Raw genomic sequence first — 19,064 nt, 5'->3', positions numbered from 1 at the left:
TACGGAAAAGAGGGCTTTTTAATATGGAAAAGAGTGCTTGCAAATTATTGATGTACGATTTGAAAGAGGGCTTGCATCAAATATTAATCGTCGTTATATATTGATGTAGATAACTATATTAATTTGTGTGAATCATATTCTCCTTTTAGAGAAACAAAACAATAAAATAATGGTAGGATTCACTCTACAAGTCAGTCCACGGTTGTGTTTCTCTTTAGTGAATGCATGAAAAAGAGACGCCGCTGCAAATAAACTTTCTGAAAGGAAATCACGCGTTCACATGTGGCCGCCATACATTGATAAACCAACTTGCCTTGCCACTATGTTACCAAAAAGAACTCTATACTAAATACAAAATGCATTCACACCACTATTTATGATCTCCAGAGATCAGCCTCCGCCGCTGTTGTTTGCTAAATGCCTAAAGCTGCTTTTGGACTACTTAAGCAAAGTAGGTATTCCCCCTCCTATCTCAAGCAAAAAAAACAAAAATTCTTTATATTTATTAAAAAAAATTAATTAACTTCACTAAATTATATATTTTTAATTAAAATAAACACTCTTCTTAAATTATCTTTTCCTGAAATTTCATATCAAGTAAGTATAAAAGAAATAATAACCTTATTAAACGAATATATGTTGTAAAAAGTCTTATTAAATAAAACAAGTAATTAAAATTTACTCATATTTGAGATTAAAAATAAGAAATTTTTGTTACTTATATTTAAAATGGAAGGAAATAATAATTAATTATAAAATATAAAAAAAACTAATTAAGATATTCAACAATTTAAAAACTAATTCGTCGAGATACATATATTTATTTGAAAGATTAATATCTTCTGATAAACATTTTTTGATATACATAAATATAGACCACAAAATCGAACTATAACCAGTGCTTAAAAAAATATAATCATCCACATCCATGAATACTACACTATTAGTTTTGTACATATGATACAGTGAAGTCAACAATGTGATCCCAAGTCTGAAACCAATTATCTTATTCTTATCACTAGACGTTGGAAAATGGAGCGGAGGGACCAACCACATCCCACCACCCGGAGGGTTGTAAGTTTTTATTTTGAGTAATAATTCATAAATATTTTATTATTCTTTTATCTTATCATAAGTTTTATTATATCTATATATATTTTTTTAGATGTCAAATAATTAATTGGATTTTATTATCGTATCATAAATTTTATTATATTTTTTTCTATAATTTATATTTTAATCCTTATAATTTTAAAAATAATTTTTTTAATAGATAAGAACTAAAAAAATAATGAAATAAATAATTTAAGCTACTAGAAAACACATTAGGGGTCAATGATTTTTTTGTTCTTGCAAATATGGAAGACATCATAGTGACACATACTACTAATAGAATTTTGAGAAGGCTCCAAAGGGCACCTCTTTCTTTCTCTCTAGCTAACATCACGTAGGCACTCACGCACGCCATGAGCTCTGATCCAGAAAAGCGGGTGACAAGCGAGGTGGTGGAAGACGATGAACTCTCTCCCATCGAGGAGGTTCGTCTCACCGTAACCAACACCGACGACCCGACCCGACCGGTATGGACCTTCCGTATGTGGTTCCTGGGTCTTCTCTCCTGCTCCCTCCTCTCCTTTCTCAACCAGTTCTTCGCTTACCGCACGGAGCCTCTCATCATCACTCAAATCACAGTTCAGGTCGCTACTCTCCCTATCGGCCACTTCATGGCCGCGTTTCTGCCCACAACCACGTTCAGCATCCCCGGATTCGGGTCCAAGAGCTTCTCCTTCAACCCGGGCCCGTTTAACATGAAGGAGCACGTGCTCATTACCATATTCGCCAATGCCGGAAGCGCATTCGGATCCGGGTCACCCTATGCGGTGGGTATCGTTAACATTATCAAAGCCTTTTACGGACGCAGCATCTCCTTTGCTGCTTCTTGGCTTCTCATCATTACAACGCAGGTTAGTGCTCACCACCCTTCTCCTTCTCTTACTAATTATTATATCATTATTTTTTAATTACCTACATGTACTCTTCTAAATTATAAAAGCATATACTAGTATTAATTATCTACGGATTCCGCTTCACCCACTAGTTCCACCGTTCGTTTCTTCTGGTCCTTTTCATGATCATATATAATGATGAAAAATGTTTGATCTGACACCTAAAAATCTATTTAACACTTATTGAGAAATATAATATGTTAAAAAGAAAGAAATAGACAGAATTAGGAGCTATTGGTGGGATGTTAAAATAAATGGTATCATTACCATATATTATTCTGTAATGATTATCATTCTTACATTATTTTACTTAAAACAGTCCCTGGTTTGTTGCTTTACTGTGTTTCTTTTTTCTAATTTTATTATTCCTCATATTCTCCCTCCAAGCCCGGCTTTTGGTGATATTTTCAACTCGTAATTTATTTTGTTGATATTTTTATTTTCGAGGTGGATTGTTTTATTGATATTTCAGAATTACTATGTAACAATTCAAAAGTTCCTGTATATAATAGAATATTTATATTTCCTTTTAAAAAATAGAAACTTATACTTATATAATTATCATGTTATGTAAAATAACATACATAAATTTCTAATGAATTTGGAGTTAAATATATTTTATCCTAACTAATGAGGTCAGCTGTTGTATAAATTGTAAATATTTAATTATATAGGTGTTTTATAATTTATATTCCTTTTCAAGTTTTATAATCAAGATGAAAAGACGGGTGAAGTAATACAGTCAACAAGTATATTATTATAATTATTTTTGTGAGGCAACTAGTATATTTTTATTAGACACGAAATTGTAATTTTCAATTGAACTGGCTGCAGCCTGCAATTTGTGATAGTAATTAACTCCTTGATCGTACCGTGTCTGCAGGTGCTAGGATATGGATGGGCCGGGTTACTTAGAAAATACGTGGTGGAACCGGCCCATATGTGGTGGCCCAGTACCCTCGTCCAAGTCTCACTTTTCCGGTATGTCATATCCTTTTAATCAATGCTTCTTCTTCTTTTCTTTTTTTTTTTTTTAAAAAAAACAACAGAGTATAAATTATAATGAGTTATTTATTATTTATAAACCATTGTTAATATAAGGATTTATTTAATTATTATTTTTAAATTTTAATATCAAAATTTAAAAATATCTCGATTTTTGTATATATTTTATTAATAGTAAAAAAAAATTATTTTCATGCTTTTGAATTAATTATTTTTCATATTTCAATGATTTATAGTAACTTGCTAGTAGAATACAGTATTTTTGTAACTTGCACATATTCTCTACAATCTTCCACGTAGTAAATCTTCATATAGTGTGGATAGATTTAAAGCAAAAAGGAGAGTTTATTTTACCCCAAACATTTAGGATACATAGTTAATTGAATTTGACTGCAATTTAGGCCAAGTGCAAAGTTAGACCTTTCAAAGCGGCAGCGATTTGGATAAAGTAATGAAGGGTGGGAAAGGGGTTTCATTAACCAATTGAGACTAAGATAAACATTTAGGATAGTTAATTGAATTTGACTTCACTTTAGGCCAAGTGCAGAGTTAGATCTTACAAAGCAGCGATTTGGACAAAGTAGAAAATGGTGGGAAAGGGGTTTCATTCATCAATAGAGACCAAGATAATTTGTCTATAGAAATAGCCAATTCTTCATTATTTTTCCTCCAAGGAAGCCGTAAAGTGAGGAAGAAAGACGTAAAGAATGTTTTTGATTTTGTTCAAATAAAGACACTGAGCTGGCCCAGCTGGCCTATAAGATTTAGTCTGACTACAAGATAAGTTGACTTTAAGAATTACAAAAACGTTAATATCAAGCATTTAAGATTTTAAGCTTACTTTTGTATTGCATGTGGAAACGATTTACGAACTACGCCACAATTAATCTTGACCTGCAATGTGGAAACGACTTACCCACTACGTAGGAGACTTGGTGGGAATGGCTACGGTCGACCTTAAGAAGCAGCAGCATGTGACCCATGATGAATTTTATCTTTCTAAACAGTCAGATATAATTGACCCATTTTTGTTTATAAGACTTTTTTATCATCATTATTTTACTTGACTTGAATTTTGATATATTGACAATTCTTATATGGGAGAATTTATTGTATGATTGAATATTCATATCATATGATCTTGACCAATTACTATATAACATGCTAACTATACCGAATTTTATTAACACTAAATGCTGGGATAAAGTAATTAAAACTTATGTTTTAGGTCTATCAATAAAAAATATTTGTTAATAGTTTTGATAAAGTAAAAAGTCACATGTTAATAAAAAGATCTAACATATAGTTATTTTTTTTAAAGTTAAAAAATTCTTTTTAAATTTGTTTTAAGTCTCTTTCACCATTGAGTTGGTCCTGATTAACACATCAACTCTTGTACATGTGTTACAAGGAGATTAGTCAAATCACTTTTTTTTTTCCATAATTTTATCTCTTTGCATTCATCTTAACTCATTTCCAGTATTTTCAGCACCACTGGGTGGGGAATATTAGAGAAGATAGTCTGGGAAAATAAAAAATAATTTCTCCGCATGTTTAGGACGGTCTTGTAAACCTTATAAGAAGTGTAGGACATTTATGTTGTACTGTTGCGAGATAGCAACATTAAAATTGCCACCGGGAAATTAAGAATGTAACAAGGGAAACATGTGCAAGAGTACTAAAGTAGTTAGTTATTCATGCATCTCCTGAGACTACGAGATGTAGCAATAAAAAGTATCACATGCAATTAATCACATAGTACGTAGACTCTGTATTGATGTATTATTTATGAACAATATACTTACTTACCATAAATAAATTGTTGGTATGCAGAGCATTGCATGAGAAAGATGACCACCGACTTTCACGGGCAAAGTTCTTCTTTATTGCACTAGTGTGCAGTTTTTCGTGGTATGTTGTCCCTGGATACTTGTTCACAACGCTCACAAACATTTCATGGGTGTGTTGGATATTCTCCAAGTCAGTTACAGCTCAGCAGATAGGGTCAGGCATGAGGGGCCTTGGAGTTGGTGCCCTCACACTTGATTGGGCTGCCGTGGCATCATTCTTGTTCAGCCCTCTAATCTCACCCTTCTTTGCCATTGTCAATGTTTTTGTGGGCTATGCATTAATTGTCTACGTGGTCATTCCTGTATCATACTGGGGCCTCAATGTGTACAATGCCAATAGGTTTCCCATTTTCTCCTCACACTTGTTCACCGCCCAAGGTCAAAAATACAACATACCTAAGATTGTAGACAACCATTTTGAGCTAAATGTTGCAGAGTATGAAAAGCAAGGTAGAATTCATCTCAGTGTGTTTTTCGCTCTCACTTACGGCTTTGGATTTGCCACCATAGCATCCACCCTCACACATGTTGTCTGCTTCTATGGAAGGTACGTAATGCTACTCAAATTATTTAGCAGTGATATTTAATTTCTTACTATATTAGTAATTTAATAAGATGTTAGTAGTAAAAAGAAGACTGATATTATTGGCTTTAAAATTCTGTAATAAACACATGCAGTAGTATATTCTAAATTCTATATTCCAGTGGTTGTCAGAAATTTAATGTAATTTATATGATGCTAAGGTACTTTACAGTTGCATGTTTTGATAACTATAAAATCTCTAATATTTGAAAACTTGGATAAGCCATAGCTTTAGAAATTTTATGCTTTACAGAATAACTTGAAAAGTAGTGCTAAATATATTAAAACAATGATGTTTCTCCACAATTTTCATAAAGTGCGTGTGTAATATCTTAAAATATAATGCCATGACACAGCTGAAGCCGCGAATCAAACATAACAACAACATAAGGAAATTCCTCCAATTCGCATTGAAGTTTAAATGTTTTTTGAGATATCAGCTATACGATTCAAAAAACTGTTATATGTTCTACCTAAATATGCAGGGAGATTATGGAGCGGTATCGTGCTTCTTCCAAAGGCAAAGAAGATATCCACACAAAATTGATGAGAAGATACAAAGACATACCTTCTTGGTGGTTTCATTCATTGCTGCTCGTGACACTTCTGGTTTCTCTCGCACTATGTATCTTTCTAAAGGACCAGGTTCAGATGCCCTGGTGGGGACTTCTCTTTGCTGGAGTGCTAGCTTTTGGATTTACCCTTCCCATTAGCATTATCACTGCCACCACAAACCAGGTTAACGTCTGAAACTTTTGCTCCCACTATGTGATAGCACATGCATAGACCAACTCTATGTTGTTCAGAGATTTAACTCACTTTAAAAGACTACGGATGGTATAGATTGAGTTCCTGGCTAATTGGTCATAGAAGTTCTAATATTTTTTCAAATACTAACAAGGTTAAAACTTAAAAGCTTAAGCTGTTAGATAAACATATATGATTTGTTTTATTTCTAACATTTATCTACAAAATGATATGTATATATATACATTTTAATCTGATGAATTTTTTTCCTATTTGTATTGCCGTGGACTAGCAAGAAACTTCATCTTTTCATTTGTCTTGTCACAAAACTAGATAGTGACATCTTCTTAAATATTACTCAACTTAAAATGCTTTTTCTCAGTGATTACTTCTGAATGTGAGAACTAGGGGTAGCCAAAAAACCAAACTGAATTGAACTGTGGCAGAACTGAACTGAACTACAAAAAACAGTTTGCCCGAATCGAGCTGAACCAGGGATATTGCATTTGTATTGTATGTGTTTTGGCTTGAGTCTTGTGGTTTTGAAAATTTAAGTACTATGTTCATGGGAGCACAAAAATCTCAAGTTTTGACAATTGCTTTCTTATGCTATGTGTTCAGACACCCGGATTGAATATCATCACTGAGTATGTCTTTGGTCTCATTTACCCGGGAAGACCAATAGCAAACGTATGCTTCAAAACATATGGTTACATTAGCATGGCGCAGGCTGTTTCTTTCCTCAGTGATTTCAAACTTGGGCATTACATGAAAATCCCTCCAAGGTCAATGTTCTTAGTTCAGGTATACTCTTGAAGCGCAAGACCGTTCCTCTTCCCTCAAATTTTGTAGGGTTCATATGCCAGGTTTTAATTATTTAGTTACTATGGTCAAATAAAGAAAAAGTAAAAAGAAACATGCTGCCCAAGGCAATTATGAGCACTTACTCATAGAATCCCTTTAAGGTAGCAAGTAAAATAATATTTTTAGAAAATCATCAATTGTGATGGTTTTCCTTAACATCCATCCAAACTATAATATTACACAAGCTGCTATAAGGTATTTTTATCAAGAGAATCATTGAGTCACATCTGATATAAGGGTTTACTTGTTTTTATTTTCCTCATAACTTTTTCTTTGCTTAAATTATAGACACTAAATCAAAATTTCATTACTCATGATACAAAATCAATTATATCATGTATGCTTAGAGGTTGCACTATTACAAAATCAATTAAATCATATTGGATTAATAGTTCACCAACAATTTTAAGGCTTAATCATTATGTCACACACAAAAAAACAGCTCACCTTATATGCTGAGTGCTGACAGAGATTATACATTTATTCTGTAGTCTCTGATGCATTCATTTTGTTCACACATGTATATATGTATAGTTCATAGGTACAATGCTTGCTGGAACCATTAACATTGGGGTAGCATGGTGGTTGCTGAACTCTATCAAGAACATATGTCATGACGATCTCCTTCCAGAAGGCAGTCCCTGGACATGCCCGGGTGACCGTGTATTCTTTGATGCATCAGTTATTTGGGGTCTGGTGGGACCAAAGCGTATCTTTGGTTCTCAAGGAAACTACAGTGCAATGAATTGGTTTTTCCTTGGAGGTGCAGTAGGACCCATAATTGTTTGGCTATTGCACAAAGCATTTCCCAAACAGTCATGGATTCCACTAATCAACCTCCCAGTTCTCTTGGGAGCAACTGGAATGATGCCACCAGCAACACCATTGAACTACAATGCCTGGATTTTCGTTGGAACGATTTTCAACTTCTTTATCTTCCGTTACAGAAAGAAATGGTGGCAGAGGTACAACTATGTTCTGTCAGCAGCACTTGATAGTGGGGTTGCTTTTATGACTGTCTTGCTCTACTTCGCACTGGGTTTGGAAAACAAGAGTCTAAATTGGTGGGGAAATGATGGTGAACATTGTCCACTGGCAGTTTGCCCAACAGCAAAGGGCGTAATAGTTGACGGTTGCCCTGCAAACTAGTGATTGATTTTATAGTTTATACCTCTTTTTAATGGTTTCATTACAAATACCAAGCATGAAAAACACGAATTTATAGCAAATTCAAAATGTATAACATAAAATCACTATATTTCCAAGTAAATAGCCTGTGTTACATGGTTTATTATGCTTCCTATTGGTTTGAATTCTTACTGTGGGGTATGTCGCATTTCGATTAACTGTACGTAAGAAGAAAAAAGGTGGTGTTGATGCTCATTTCACAATTCCCATTTAGTTCAACGTTATCATAGACACTATGATTTACATACCACAATATTTCAGATTTTGGCTGCAGTGTGATGGATTATAATTACATAAAATTGCTCTTAATCTGGACAAGGATATTTGTGTTAGGCAGAACAGGGTAGAACTGAATCTTACTCTCTTTTAGCTTAGGAGCTGGTCAAGCAGCCTGTTATCTCTTCGAAGAAGAGAACACATGAAGTCATGAAAGGGTAAAGGTGGGGTAAACTATATATGAAGGATAATATGGAAGTAACTTTCAAATATGATTCAACTTAGAGTTTCATCAAAAACCTAACTCTAACCACATGAAGCCACCAAACAAAGAGCAGGATGTTCTTGCAAAGAAGTAGACCATAATTTTGCCCACTAATCTATAAATTTGAAAATTATTCTCCCCTTACCTCCAATAATTTCACCACACTCTATTGCTTGTGTAGAAGTCCCAAATACCTTTGACTTGGTATTGAACCCTCTCCAAAAATTTAAGTGGTAAGTATGTGTCCAGATAGAGATAATATTAAACCTTTTTGTACTTTCCACGAACTGCAAGTCCTCTATGTGTACCACAAGCTGGCCAAGTCCTCTACTCTTCGAGGACTTATGATGTAACACTTGTCGGATAGCCCTGGTACCCATGATTATATTTTCTTTTGCTGATAAAAAAAAGGAAAAATTATATGATAACTCTTATAGACACATTGACTAGTTGACCTAAAATAGTATTATCTACGATAAAGACAATGTTATCATTCCTTTAACTAAACATGACGTGTAATATTCCTAAAATGCATTCTTCAGAAAAAAAATGTAAAGAAAAGTAAAATTAATTATAATATATTATATTTTAAAGGATATTTTGTTCATTCTATTTGATAAAAAAATTAAAATTAATTAAGTAATTCCTCTAATGTTCTCGATTATTTTCTTATAAATTTTATTGATGTAATATAAAAATTACTAATTTAAAACAGTTAAATATAAAAGATTAATATTTTAAATAAATACGCTTTTTAATATTTTGTTGTTTTCATGAGGAAATTATGCATTTTATTGTTTTCACGAGGAAATTATACATTACATAAATTTTATTATTTTGAATTCATAATTAAATACAATTAAATCACAAAAGTTATTAATATATATATATGGAAAATAGTCTCAAACCAAACATTGAAGAAGATATACCAGTAATGGTTGTAGCTACTCACCTTGTGTGTCTTGCCAAAAAATAAAGACTTTTGAAGAAGATATTGGAGAGACCAACTCAGAGGAAAGTCAAGTGTCTTATTATCTTCGAAATATAACGTAGCAAAACAAAACACTATCGCTCTCTTCTCTAGCACCACACCATGAGGTCTGATCCAGAGAATCCAGCCGCAAGCGAAACGGAGGAAGATGATGATGAGGTGTCTCCCATTGAGGAGGTTCGGCTGACGGTGTCCAACACCGACGACCCGACCCGACCGGTATGGACCTTCCGTATGTGGTTCCTGGGTCTTCTCTCGTGCTCACTCGTCTCCTTTCTCAACCAGTTCTTCGCTTACCACACGGAGGGTATCATCATCACTCAAATCACAGTTCAGGTCGCTACTCTCCCTATCGGCCACTTCATGGCCGCGCTTCTGCCCAAAACCACGTTCAGCATCCCCGGATTCGGGTCCAAGAGCTTCTCCTTCAACCCGGGCCCGTTTAACATGAAGGAGCACGTGCTCATTACCATATTCGCCAATGCCGGAAGCGCATTCGGAGACGGGTCACCCTATGCGGTGGGTATCGTTAACATTATCAAAGCCTTTTACGGACGCAGCGTCTCCTTTGTTGCTTCCTGGCTTCTCATCGTTACAACTCAGGCCAGTGATTTGAATTTGTGAGTATTAGGAATGGAACTCCAATTCCAATTCATGCCTTCACATGGTATGGTGTACGTGCCTGCAGGTACTAGGATACGGATGGGCCGGCCTACTGGTGGAGTACGTGGTGAAGCCTGCCCATATGTGGTGGCCCAGCACCCTCGTCCAGGCCGCACTTTTCCGGTATGCCAATAAAAACTCCATTAATCATATACCACTCTATTTTTATTCCATCTCTCTTATTCAATAGTTATATTTTTTTTATTATGTTATTCGTATCAAATATTATTGATAATTAATTTTCATTAAGAAATTTGACTTATTACTTTTAGAAATTTTTTCTTTTTTAATCATGTTTTTTTTGTTTGACTCGAATTCAAGACTTAATTTAAAAAAACCAAATCTGCTGTCACTCAATCCAACTACTTATTACAAACTTCTCAATTAAATCATTATTTTCTTATATAAAAAGATTTTAAAATTTCTTAATTATTTTAATGAGTTCATACTCTTTTTTATTAATAGAGTATAAGGTATAGTTAATGTATTTTTTTGTAATTCATTATTAAAATAAGGTTCTATTAATTATTATTTGTATAAAAAAAATTCTCTGTACACTTACCTTTTTATTAGTAGTAAATTTTTTTAATACTTATATAAAACTATATATATATATATATATATATATATATATATATATATATGACAAGATAGAATGAGATGATTATTTTACCTTATCCCAATTTATTATTTATTGTGCCAAAGGAGTACAATAACGTTATCATATATTCTATAGTATCATGTTTATTTAGTGTATTTTTTATCCTTGAAGGAGTTGAGTTAAAAAAGTATTAGGATAAGATAGGCTCTTTCTTCCTCCCTCCGCCCCTAGATCTCTCTCTCTATATTCTATAACTTTCTTATTTAGCATATTATCTTATATATTTAAATATATTTATTTATTATGAATTTTAAATATAACAATTTATATTATAAAAATATTTACTTATTATAGATTTAAATATACAAAAATAAAAATTTCCCTGCAATTTATAAGCTAAAGTAATAGTTTTTTTTGTTAAAAAAAAGGATCTAAAAAAATAATAAAAATCGATTAAATCTTTTTTTTTTCCATTAGGTTGGATTTTTGGACAAATGCTTTCAAAACTGAACTAATTTAAATCGAACTGATACTTTTTAATACATGCATATGTATTAGCTTGCATTTATGCAATTTATATGTTTCAGGTTTCAACTTTCATATTTTTGAAATTTTGTTCTTTCATTGATTAAACATGTTGTGATGTTACAAAACTACAATCAATAAAAATACCTCAGTAAATTTTTAAGTCTTTTGGAAATACCCCTTCAAGTTATAACATTTTCACATTTTACGTATTCTTTGCATTTTTTAACCTTCACATTTCACGTTATTTAGTGTCTCATATATATATATATATATATATATATATATATATATATATATATATATATATATATATTCTATTTTTTTAAAAAAATGGCCGCTATGATAATCTAGTAATATAATTATGTAAGTACGTGTTGATAAAAAACTGAATTATCCAATCTAATTAGAATCACTTTTTACTGAATTGAATCAGATTATATTATTTTAGAAAACAATTCAAACTAAACAAACAACAGATTATTTTACTATTCGAAAGTAGTTTGATTCGGTTCATATATATGACTTTCTTTTACAAAGGATGTTGTGGTCTAGAAAAAAAAAAACTTTAACTTAAAACTGATTCACATCTATTTACAAACACCTCTATAATGGAGTTGGATTGAGATTTTTATTAAGGATGTGTAATCTGTTTGGTTTAAATGATGAAAATAAAAGATTTTTTTTAATTTAAGTAAAGTTTAAAAAGTGTGGATCTTAAAAAAATTATCAAATTGTTCTCTATTAGGATTTCTCTCCTCTTTACCAAACCCAACATAATAAATATCATTGTAACTTGTATGGCACAAAGTGAGGACAATGTGCATGTTTAATTTTTAGGTGCAAAATTACGTTTGAAACAAAATTACTTAATTTTATCAACAAATCAAGATTTTTATTTTTATTTGTTAAATTTATATTAAAATAAGCATACAATATTTTTAACTTCAAATCAAAGATGAGACGTAATGATACATTTTGTTGTATTTGTGGAAATAAAGAAACATGAGACGTAATAATACATTTTGTTGTATTTGTGGAAATAAAGACACCGAGAGCGAGATTGCCCAGCTGGGCCATATAAGAATAAGATTCTAGTCTGACTTTGAGAGCTTCAAACAACGTTACTATATATCAAGCATTTAAGCTAGCTTTGGTAATGCATAAATATGTGGTTCACGAATTAACGTTACAATTAGGCTTCACCAGCAAGCAGCAATATGTGAAAACGATTTAGGAAATAGGAACTATGAACGAGACAGTGAGAGCTGCGCTGCGCTCGTCGACACCCAGAAGCTGCTGCATGCTGGTATAAAAATTTAATAATTTTTTTTTACTTTTTTTATTTAATGGTAGATGAAGGCATAAGTCATAAAAAAAATTGAACAGTGTTATTAATAAAGAAGAAAAATACTTTAACATCATAAAATAAAGACAATTAGTTAAAAAATAACAAATAATTAAATATTTAAACAAATGTTAACTTAGTTGATATTGGTTATAATTGATAACTAAAAGTTGAAAAATTAATTTATTAAATTATAAATATTTAATAAAATTAATTTGTGAAATAGTTGAAAAATATAAAATAACAGAAATATAATTATGATTTATTTGAAAATGATAACTAATAGATTCAATAAATATATTAAAAATAAAAGTAAAAGAAAATATAAAAAAACTAAAAATTAACGTTTTAAAAAATACTATTTAAAATAGTATTTCAAAAAATATTAAAAATTACTAAAAGAAATTAAAAATCAGATAAAATATCTTATCAAAAGAAAACCATTATCAAAATTATTATATTTAATTTATATATTATAATCTTAATTATTTTACTCCCCAAGATATGTTTCTTACTGAGTAATCTTCTGAAATATGTATTTAATTACATAAAAAGAATTGTTGGTATGCAGAGCATTGCATGAGAAAGATGACCACCGAATTTCACGCACAAAGTTTTTCTTTTTCGCGCAATTGTTCAGTATGTCGTGGTATGTTGTCCCTGGATACTTGTTCACAACGCTCACAAACATTTCATGGGTGTGTTGGATATTCTCCAAGTCAGTTACAGCTCAGCAGATAGGGTCAGGCATGAGGGGCCTTGGAGTTGGTGCCCTCACACTTGATTGGGCTGCCGTGGCATATTTGTTCAGCCCTCTTAACTCACCCTTCTTTGTCATTGTCAATGTTTTTGTGGGCTATGCATTAACTGTCTACGTGGTCATTCCTGTAGCATACTGGGGCCTCAATGTGTACAATGCCAATAGGTTTCCCATTTTCTCCTCACACTTTTTCACCGCCCAAGGTCAAAAATACAACATACCTAAGATTGTAGACAACCATTTTGAGCTAAATGTTGCAGAGTATGAAAAGCAAGGTAGAATTCATCTCAGTGTGTTTTTCGCTCTCACTTACGGCTTTGGATTTGCCACCATAGCATCCACCCCTCACACATGTTGTCTGCTTCTATGGAAGGTACGTAATGCTACTCAAATTATTTAGCAGTGATATTTAATTTCTTACTATATTAGTAATTTAATAAGATGATAGTAGTAAAAAGAAGACTGATATTGATGGCTTTAAAATTCTGTAATAAACACATGCAGTAGTATATTCTAAATTCTATATTGCAGTGGTTGTCAGAAATTTAATGTAATTTATATGATGCTAAGGTACTTTACAGTTGCATGTTTTGATAACTATAAAATCTCTAATATTTGAAAACTTGGATAAGCCATAGCTTTAGAAATTTTATGCTTTACAGAATAACTTGAAAAGTAGTACTAAATATATTAAAACAATGATGTTTCTCCACAATTTTCATAAAGTGCGTGTGTAATATCTTAAAATATAATGCCATGACACAGCTGAAGCTGCGAATCAAACATAACAACAACATAAGGAAATTCCTCCAATTCGCATTGAAGTTTAAATGTTTTTTGAGATATCAGCTATACGATTCAAAAAACTGTTATATGTTCTGCCTAAATATGCAGGGAGATTATGGAGCGGTATCGTGCTTCTTCCAAAGGCAAAGAAGATATCCACACAAAATTGATGAGAAGATACAAAGACATACCTTCTTGGTGGTTTCATTCATTGCTGCTCGTGACACTTCTGGTTTCTCTCGCACTATGTATCTTTCTAAAGGACCAGGTTCAGATGCCCTGGTGGGGACTTCTCTTTGCTGGAGTGCTAGCTTTTGGATTTACCCTTCCCATTAGCATTATCACTGCCACCACAAACCAGGTTAACGTCTGAAACTTTTTCTCCCACTATCTGATAGCACATGCATAAACCAACGCTATGTTGTTCAGAGATTTAACTCACTTTAAAAGACTACGGATGGTATAGATTGAGTTCCTGGCTACTTGGTCATAGAAGTTCGAATATTTTTTCAAATATTAACAAGGTTAAAACTTAAAAGCTTAAGCTGTTAGATAAACATATATGATTTGTTTTATTTCTAACATTTATCTACAAAATGATATGTATATATTTACATTTTAATCTGATGAATTTTTTTCCTATTTGTACTGCCGTGGACTAGCAAGAAACTTCATCTTTTCATTTGTCTTGTTACAAAACTAGATAGTGACATCTTCTTAAATATTACTCAACTTAAAATGCTTTTTCTCAGTGATTACTTCTGAATGTGAGAACTAGGGGTAGCCAAAAAACCAAACTGAATTAAACTGTGGCAGAACTTAACTGAACTACAAAAAACAGTTTGCCCGAATTGAGCTGAACCAGAGATATTGCATTTGTATATATTGTATATGTTTTGGCTCGAGTCTCTTGGTTTTGAAAATTTAAGTACTATGTTCATGGGAGCACAAAAATCCTAAATTTCGACGATTGCTTTCTTATGCTATGTGTTCAGACACCAGGATTGAATATCATCACTGAGTATGTCTTTGGTCTCATTTACCCTGGAAGACCAATAGCAAACGTATGTTTCAAAACATATGGTCACAATAGCATGGCGCAGGCTGTTTCTTTCCTCAGTGATTTCAAACTTGGGCATTACATGAAAATCCCTCCAAGGTCAATGTTCTTAGTTCAGGTATACTCTTGAAGCGTAAGACCATTCCTCTTCCCTCCAATTTTGTAGGGTTCATATGCCAGCTTTTAATTATTTAGTTACTTTAATTTAGAGAAATAAAGAAAAACTAAAAAGAAACATGAGGCAAGGCAATTATGAGCACTTACTCATAGAATCCCTTTTAGTTAGCAAGTAAAATAAAATTCTTAGGAAATTGTCAGATGTCATACACCTTTTTTTTTTTTTAATTAACTGTTGTCTTGGGTTCTCTATAATGAAATATGAGATATCTTGTAAATTTCAATCCTTTGAGTTGGTTATGAGATTGATTATGAGATTCAAAATTTAATCACACTTCAAATTTAAGTCCTTCCTCACACACTTAACTTTATGTTGTCTATGGTAATTGTCATGCATCTTAATTAATGTCTTGGTTTTCCATAACATCCAAAATCACTCAAGCCGCTTTGAGTCACATCTGTAGTAAATTTTTGTCTTTTATCTTGGTCGTAACTTTTTCTTTGCGTAATTCGTTGGGCAGAAAATTTAAGTCTTACAAATAGTTAACAAATTCGTAAACAATGGAGAAGCTAGTGCTGGCTGTACATGTTTGGGATGCAGTCTATACAAACTATTTGATATGTTAAGATGTATAAATAGTAAACTGAAATTTTATAATTCACATGATACAAAATCAATTATCGGATATACTTAAAGGTTGGACTATTATTTTTACTTTGGAAAGCTTTATGATAGATTAACAGTACAGCAACAATTTTTAACGCCTAATCGTTGTGCTACACCCACAAAAACCGATCATTTTATATACTGATAGAAATATTACGTTTATAAAACAACTCACCTTCTTTATTTTCATATAATAAGATTATTGACTTTTTTGTAAAAATTATTATAAAAATTATATCTAGAGAATTGGTCTGTAGTGCAAACATCTTTAAATAGAATACACTATCAATGTAAAAATTTATAAAAATAAAATACATCTTTAAACAGTTTATAAAATTTTTACTCTCAATGAATTTAAATAGAATACACTATCAATGTAAAAGTTTTTTATAATATCATTCTACTTTCAATGTAAAAGTCATATCTATGGCAATTTTTAATTAGTTGATGTTGATGATGTAAAGATCTTTAGGGACAGTGAAGTAAAACTAAAGTCTTACATTTATTCTGCAATTTCCTATGCATTCAATTGTTCACACATGTATGTACTATGTATAGTTCATAGGCACAATACTTGCTGGAACCATCAACATTGGGGTAGCGTGGTGGTTGCTGAATTCTATCAAGAACATATGTCATGACGATCTCCTTCCAGAAGGCAGTCCCTGGACATGCCCGAATGACCTTGTATTCTTTGATGCATCAGTTATTTGGGGTCTGGTGGGACCAAAGCGTATCTTTGGTTCTCAAGGGAACTACGGTGCAATGAATTGGTTTTTCCTTGGAGGTGCAGTAGGACCCATAATTGTTTGGCTATTGCACAAAGCATTTCCCAAACAGTCATGGATTCCACTAATCAACCTCCCAGTTCTCTTGGGAGCAACTGGAATAATGCCACCAGCAAGACCATTGAACTACAATGCCTGGATTTTCGTTGGAACGATTTTCAACTTCTTTATCTTCCGTTACAGAAAGAAATGGTGGCAGAGGTACAACTATGTTCTGTCAGCTGCACTTGATAGTGGGGTTGTTTTTATGACTGTCATGCTCTACTTCTCGCTGGGTTTGGAAAACAAGAGTCTAAATTGGTGGGGAAATGATGGTGAACATTGTCCTCTGGCAGCTTGCCCAACAGCAAAGGGCATAATTGTTGACGGTTGCCCTGCAAACTAGTGATTTTATGCCTATTTGAATGGTTTCATTACAATACGACGCATGAAAAACACGTATTTATAGCAAATTCAAAATGTAAAAGATAAAAAAGAACTACATTTTCAAGTAAATAGCTAGTGTTACATGGTTTATTACGCTTCTTATTGATGTGCTTTCTCACTGGGGGGCACAAGAAGAGGCGTGATTATCCTATTTCCATTAACAGGACATGAGAGAGAAAAGTGGTCTACGTGCCGACTTCAGATTAACTTTATTATTTGTTGTGATTCTGCTCTGCAAATTTATCTGGCCTTTGAACCTCTGGTTCCAGTTTTACTAGACATAGAAAATGCTGTGTACACATCACTTGGAGTTGGGAGTTGGACCCTCCCAGTTCTAGGCAGAGTACATTAGTCATAAATCGACCCAAATTCCTTACGTCTGTGGATTGGAACTTGAGGGGTTGTAGTCCCACTCCCTCTCAATTCTAGGCCGAGTACCTACTCCATAACTCTGCCCACAGTTCTTATGTCGGATTTGGCTTCTCTGTTCGGATTTGGTTTCTCTGTTATTCCTTCCTATGTTATCCCTCCTTTAAAATCATACAATTTTCATAATTTTTAACATTAAATATCACCGTTAAATATTAACAAAGCTATTATACAGTATTATTTTAATGAGACAACATAAAAATGAACAACAGAAAAGCCAAATCCTGTTATACCTGTGACTTGGAACTGAGGAGTAAGGATATCTAAGACTAATAAAGTCCTTATATGGCTTGGGACTTGACAGGTTGTGAAGTGATGTGAGCCCTCTTGGTTCGAGGCCAATCACCTTGTCCATACCTCCACCCAAAGACCCCACACCTGAGTTATGACCCAAGCCACTCTCTGGAATAAAGTCATTGGATTCTTTAGGTCAATTATTAAGAAATAGTTGAGATATTAGCACTAATTAATGACCGAGGGCCTGTATTATGCTCCCCTATCTTTGACGGATTCCACGAAGTTTCATTCTCTTCAATTCTTCACTGGGATGATCTAGTTGGGAAATAAAAATCTTGGAGACAAGTCCTAAGGCCTAGCTCTAAGTGAAGTAATCGTTGTCTTTCTTTAGTTAAGATTATGAAAATAGGAAAGACAAAAATATAAAAAAGATATTTAAATTAAAATAAAATGTATAAGATCTGAAACTCATGTGAGATTCATTATATTTCTTCTCTATTTCTCTTTTTTCTCTCTATAAAACACAAGCTTAATGTTTTATTCTTAGACTGAGTTGTTGTGGACTTGTAGTAAAAAATCGAGAGAAATTGAATATCATTGAATGTGACTAAGATTAGGGAAACAAGATCTAGGCCCTCATTAATGTTAATATCTTGGCGATTCCTCATGCATGGGATCTTAGGACCCAAATTATGGCTAAAGTGCTCGACCTAGATCTAGGAGGGTCTTTAGCAACTCATGTTTTTAGCTACATGTCACTTTGTGATTATATGAGAATATATTTATTATTTGTTTTTATATATTTTAGATTTTTATTTTGTTAAACAAATGAAATTCCCTATTCGGCCAAATAACTTCAGATTATGCTCAATACAATCAAATGTTCGACCGAAGTTTTAACACATATAATTCATGGTCTCTGTTAACATGTTGATTATTAAG

The 19,064-nt window shown here is 32.7% G+C and overlaps 1 protein-coding gene and 1 pseudogene across 1 annotated transcript; both read left to right on the top strand.

The window, feature by feature from the left end:
- The first annotated feature begins 1,358 nt into the window (after nucleotides 1-1,358).
- LOC114388656 (oligopeptide transporter 4-like) lies at nucleotides 1,359-8,356 on the top strand. The gene is made up of 6 exons (XM_028349261.1): nucleotides 1,359-1,964; nucleotides 2,890-2,987; nucleotides 4,845-5,408; nucleotides 5,930-6,182; nucleotides 6,813-6,995; nucleotides 7,590-8,356. Exons 1-6 carry the CDS (start codon nucleotides 1,467-1,469, stop codon nucleotides 8,202-8,204), a joined length of 2,211 nt encoding a protein of 736 aa, XP_028205062.1. The 5' UTR covers nucleotides 1,359-1,466; the 3' UTR covers nucleotides 8,205-8,356.
- Nucleotides 8,357-9,674: 1,318 nt separating this feature from the next.
- On the top strand, nucleotides 9,675-17,717 carry LOC114388657 (annotated as a pseudogene).
- The last annotated feature ends 1,347 nt before the right edge of the window (nucleotides 17,718-19,064 follow it).

Source organism: Glycine soja, chromosome 15 (assembly GCF_004193775.1).
Source record: "Glycine soja cultivar W05 chromosome 15, ASM419377v2, whole genome shotgun sequence".
NCBI lineage: Eukaryota > Viridiplantae > Streptophyta > Magnoliopsida > Fabales > Fabaceae > Glycine > Glycine soja.
Note: the sequence above shows the minus strand (reverse complement) of the source record. Positions and strands in the feature narration are given on the sequence as shown.

Coding starts and splice junctions, on each gene's coding strand:
- LOC114388656 (XM_028349261.1), top strand. CDS start 1,467: ATGAGCTCTGATCCAGAAAAGCGGGTGACAAGCGAGGTGGTGGAAGAC. Junction 5,409..5,929: donor GTTGTCTGCTTCTATGGAAG/GTACGTAATGCT, acceptor CTAAATATGCAG/GGAGATTATGGAGCGGTATC. Junction 6,183..6,812: donor TCACTGCCACCACAAACCAG/GTTAACGTCTGA, acceptor CTATGTGTTCAG/ACACCCGGATTGAATATCAT.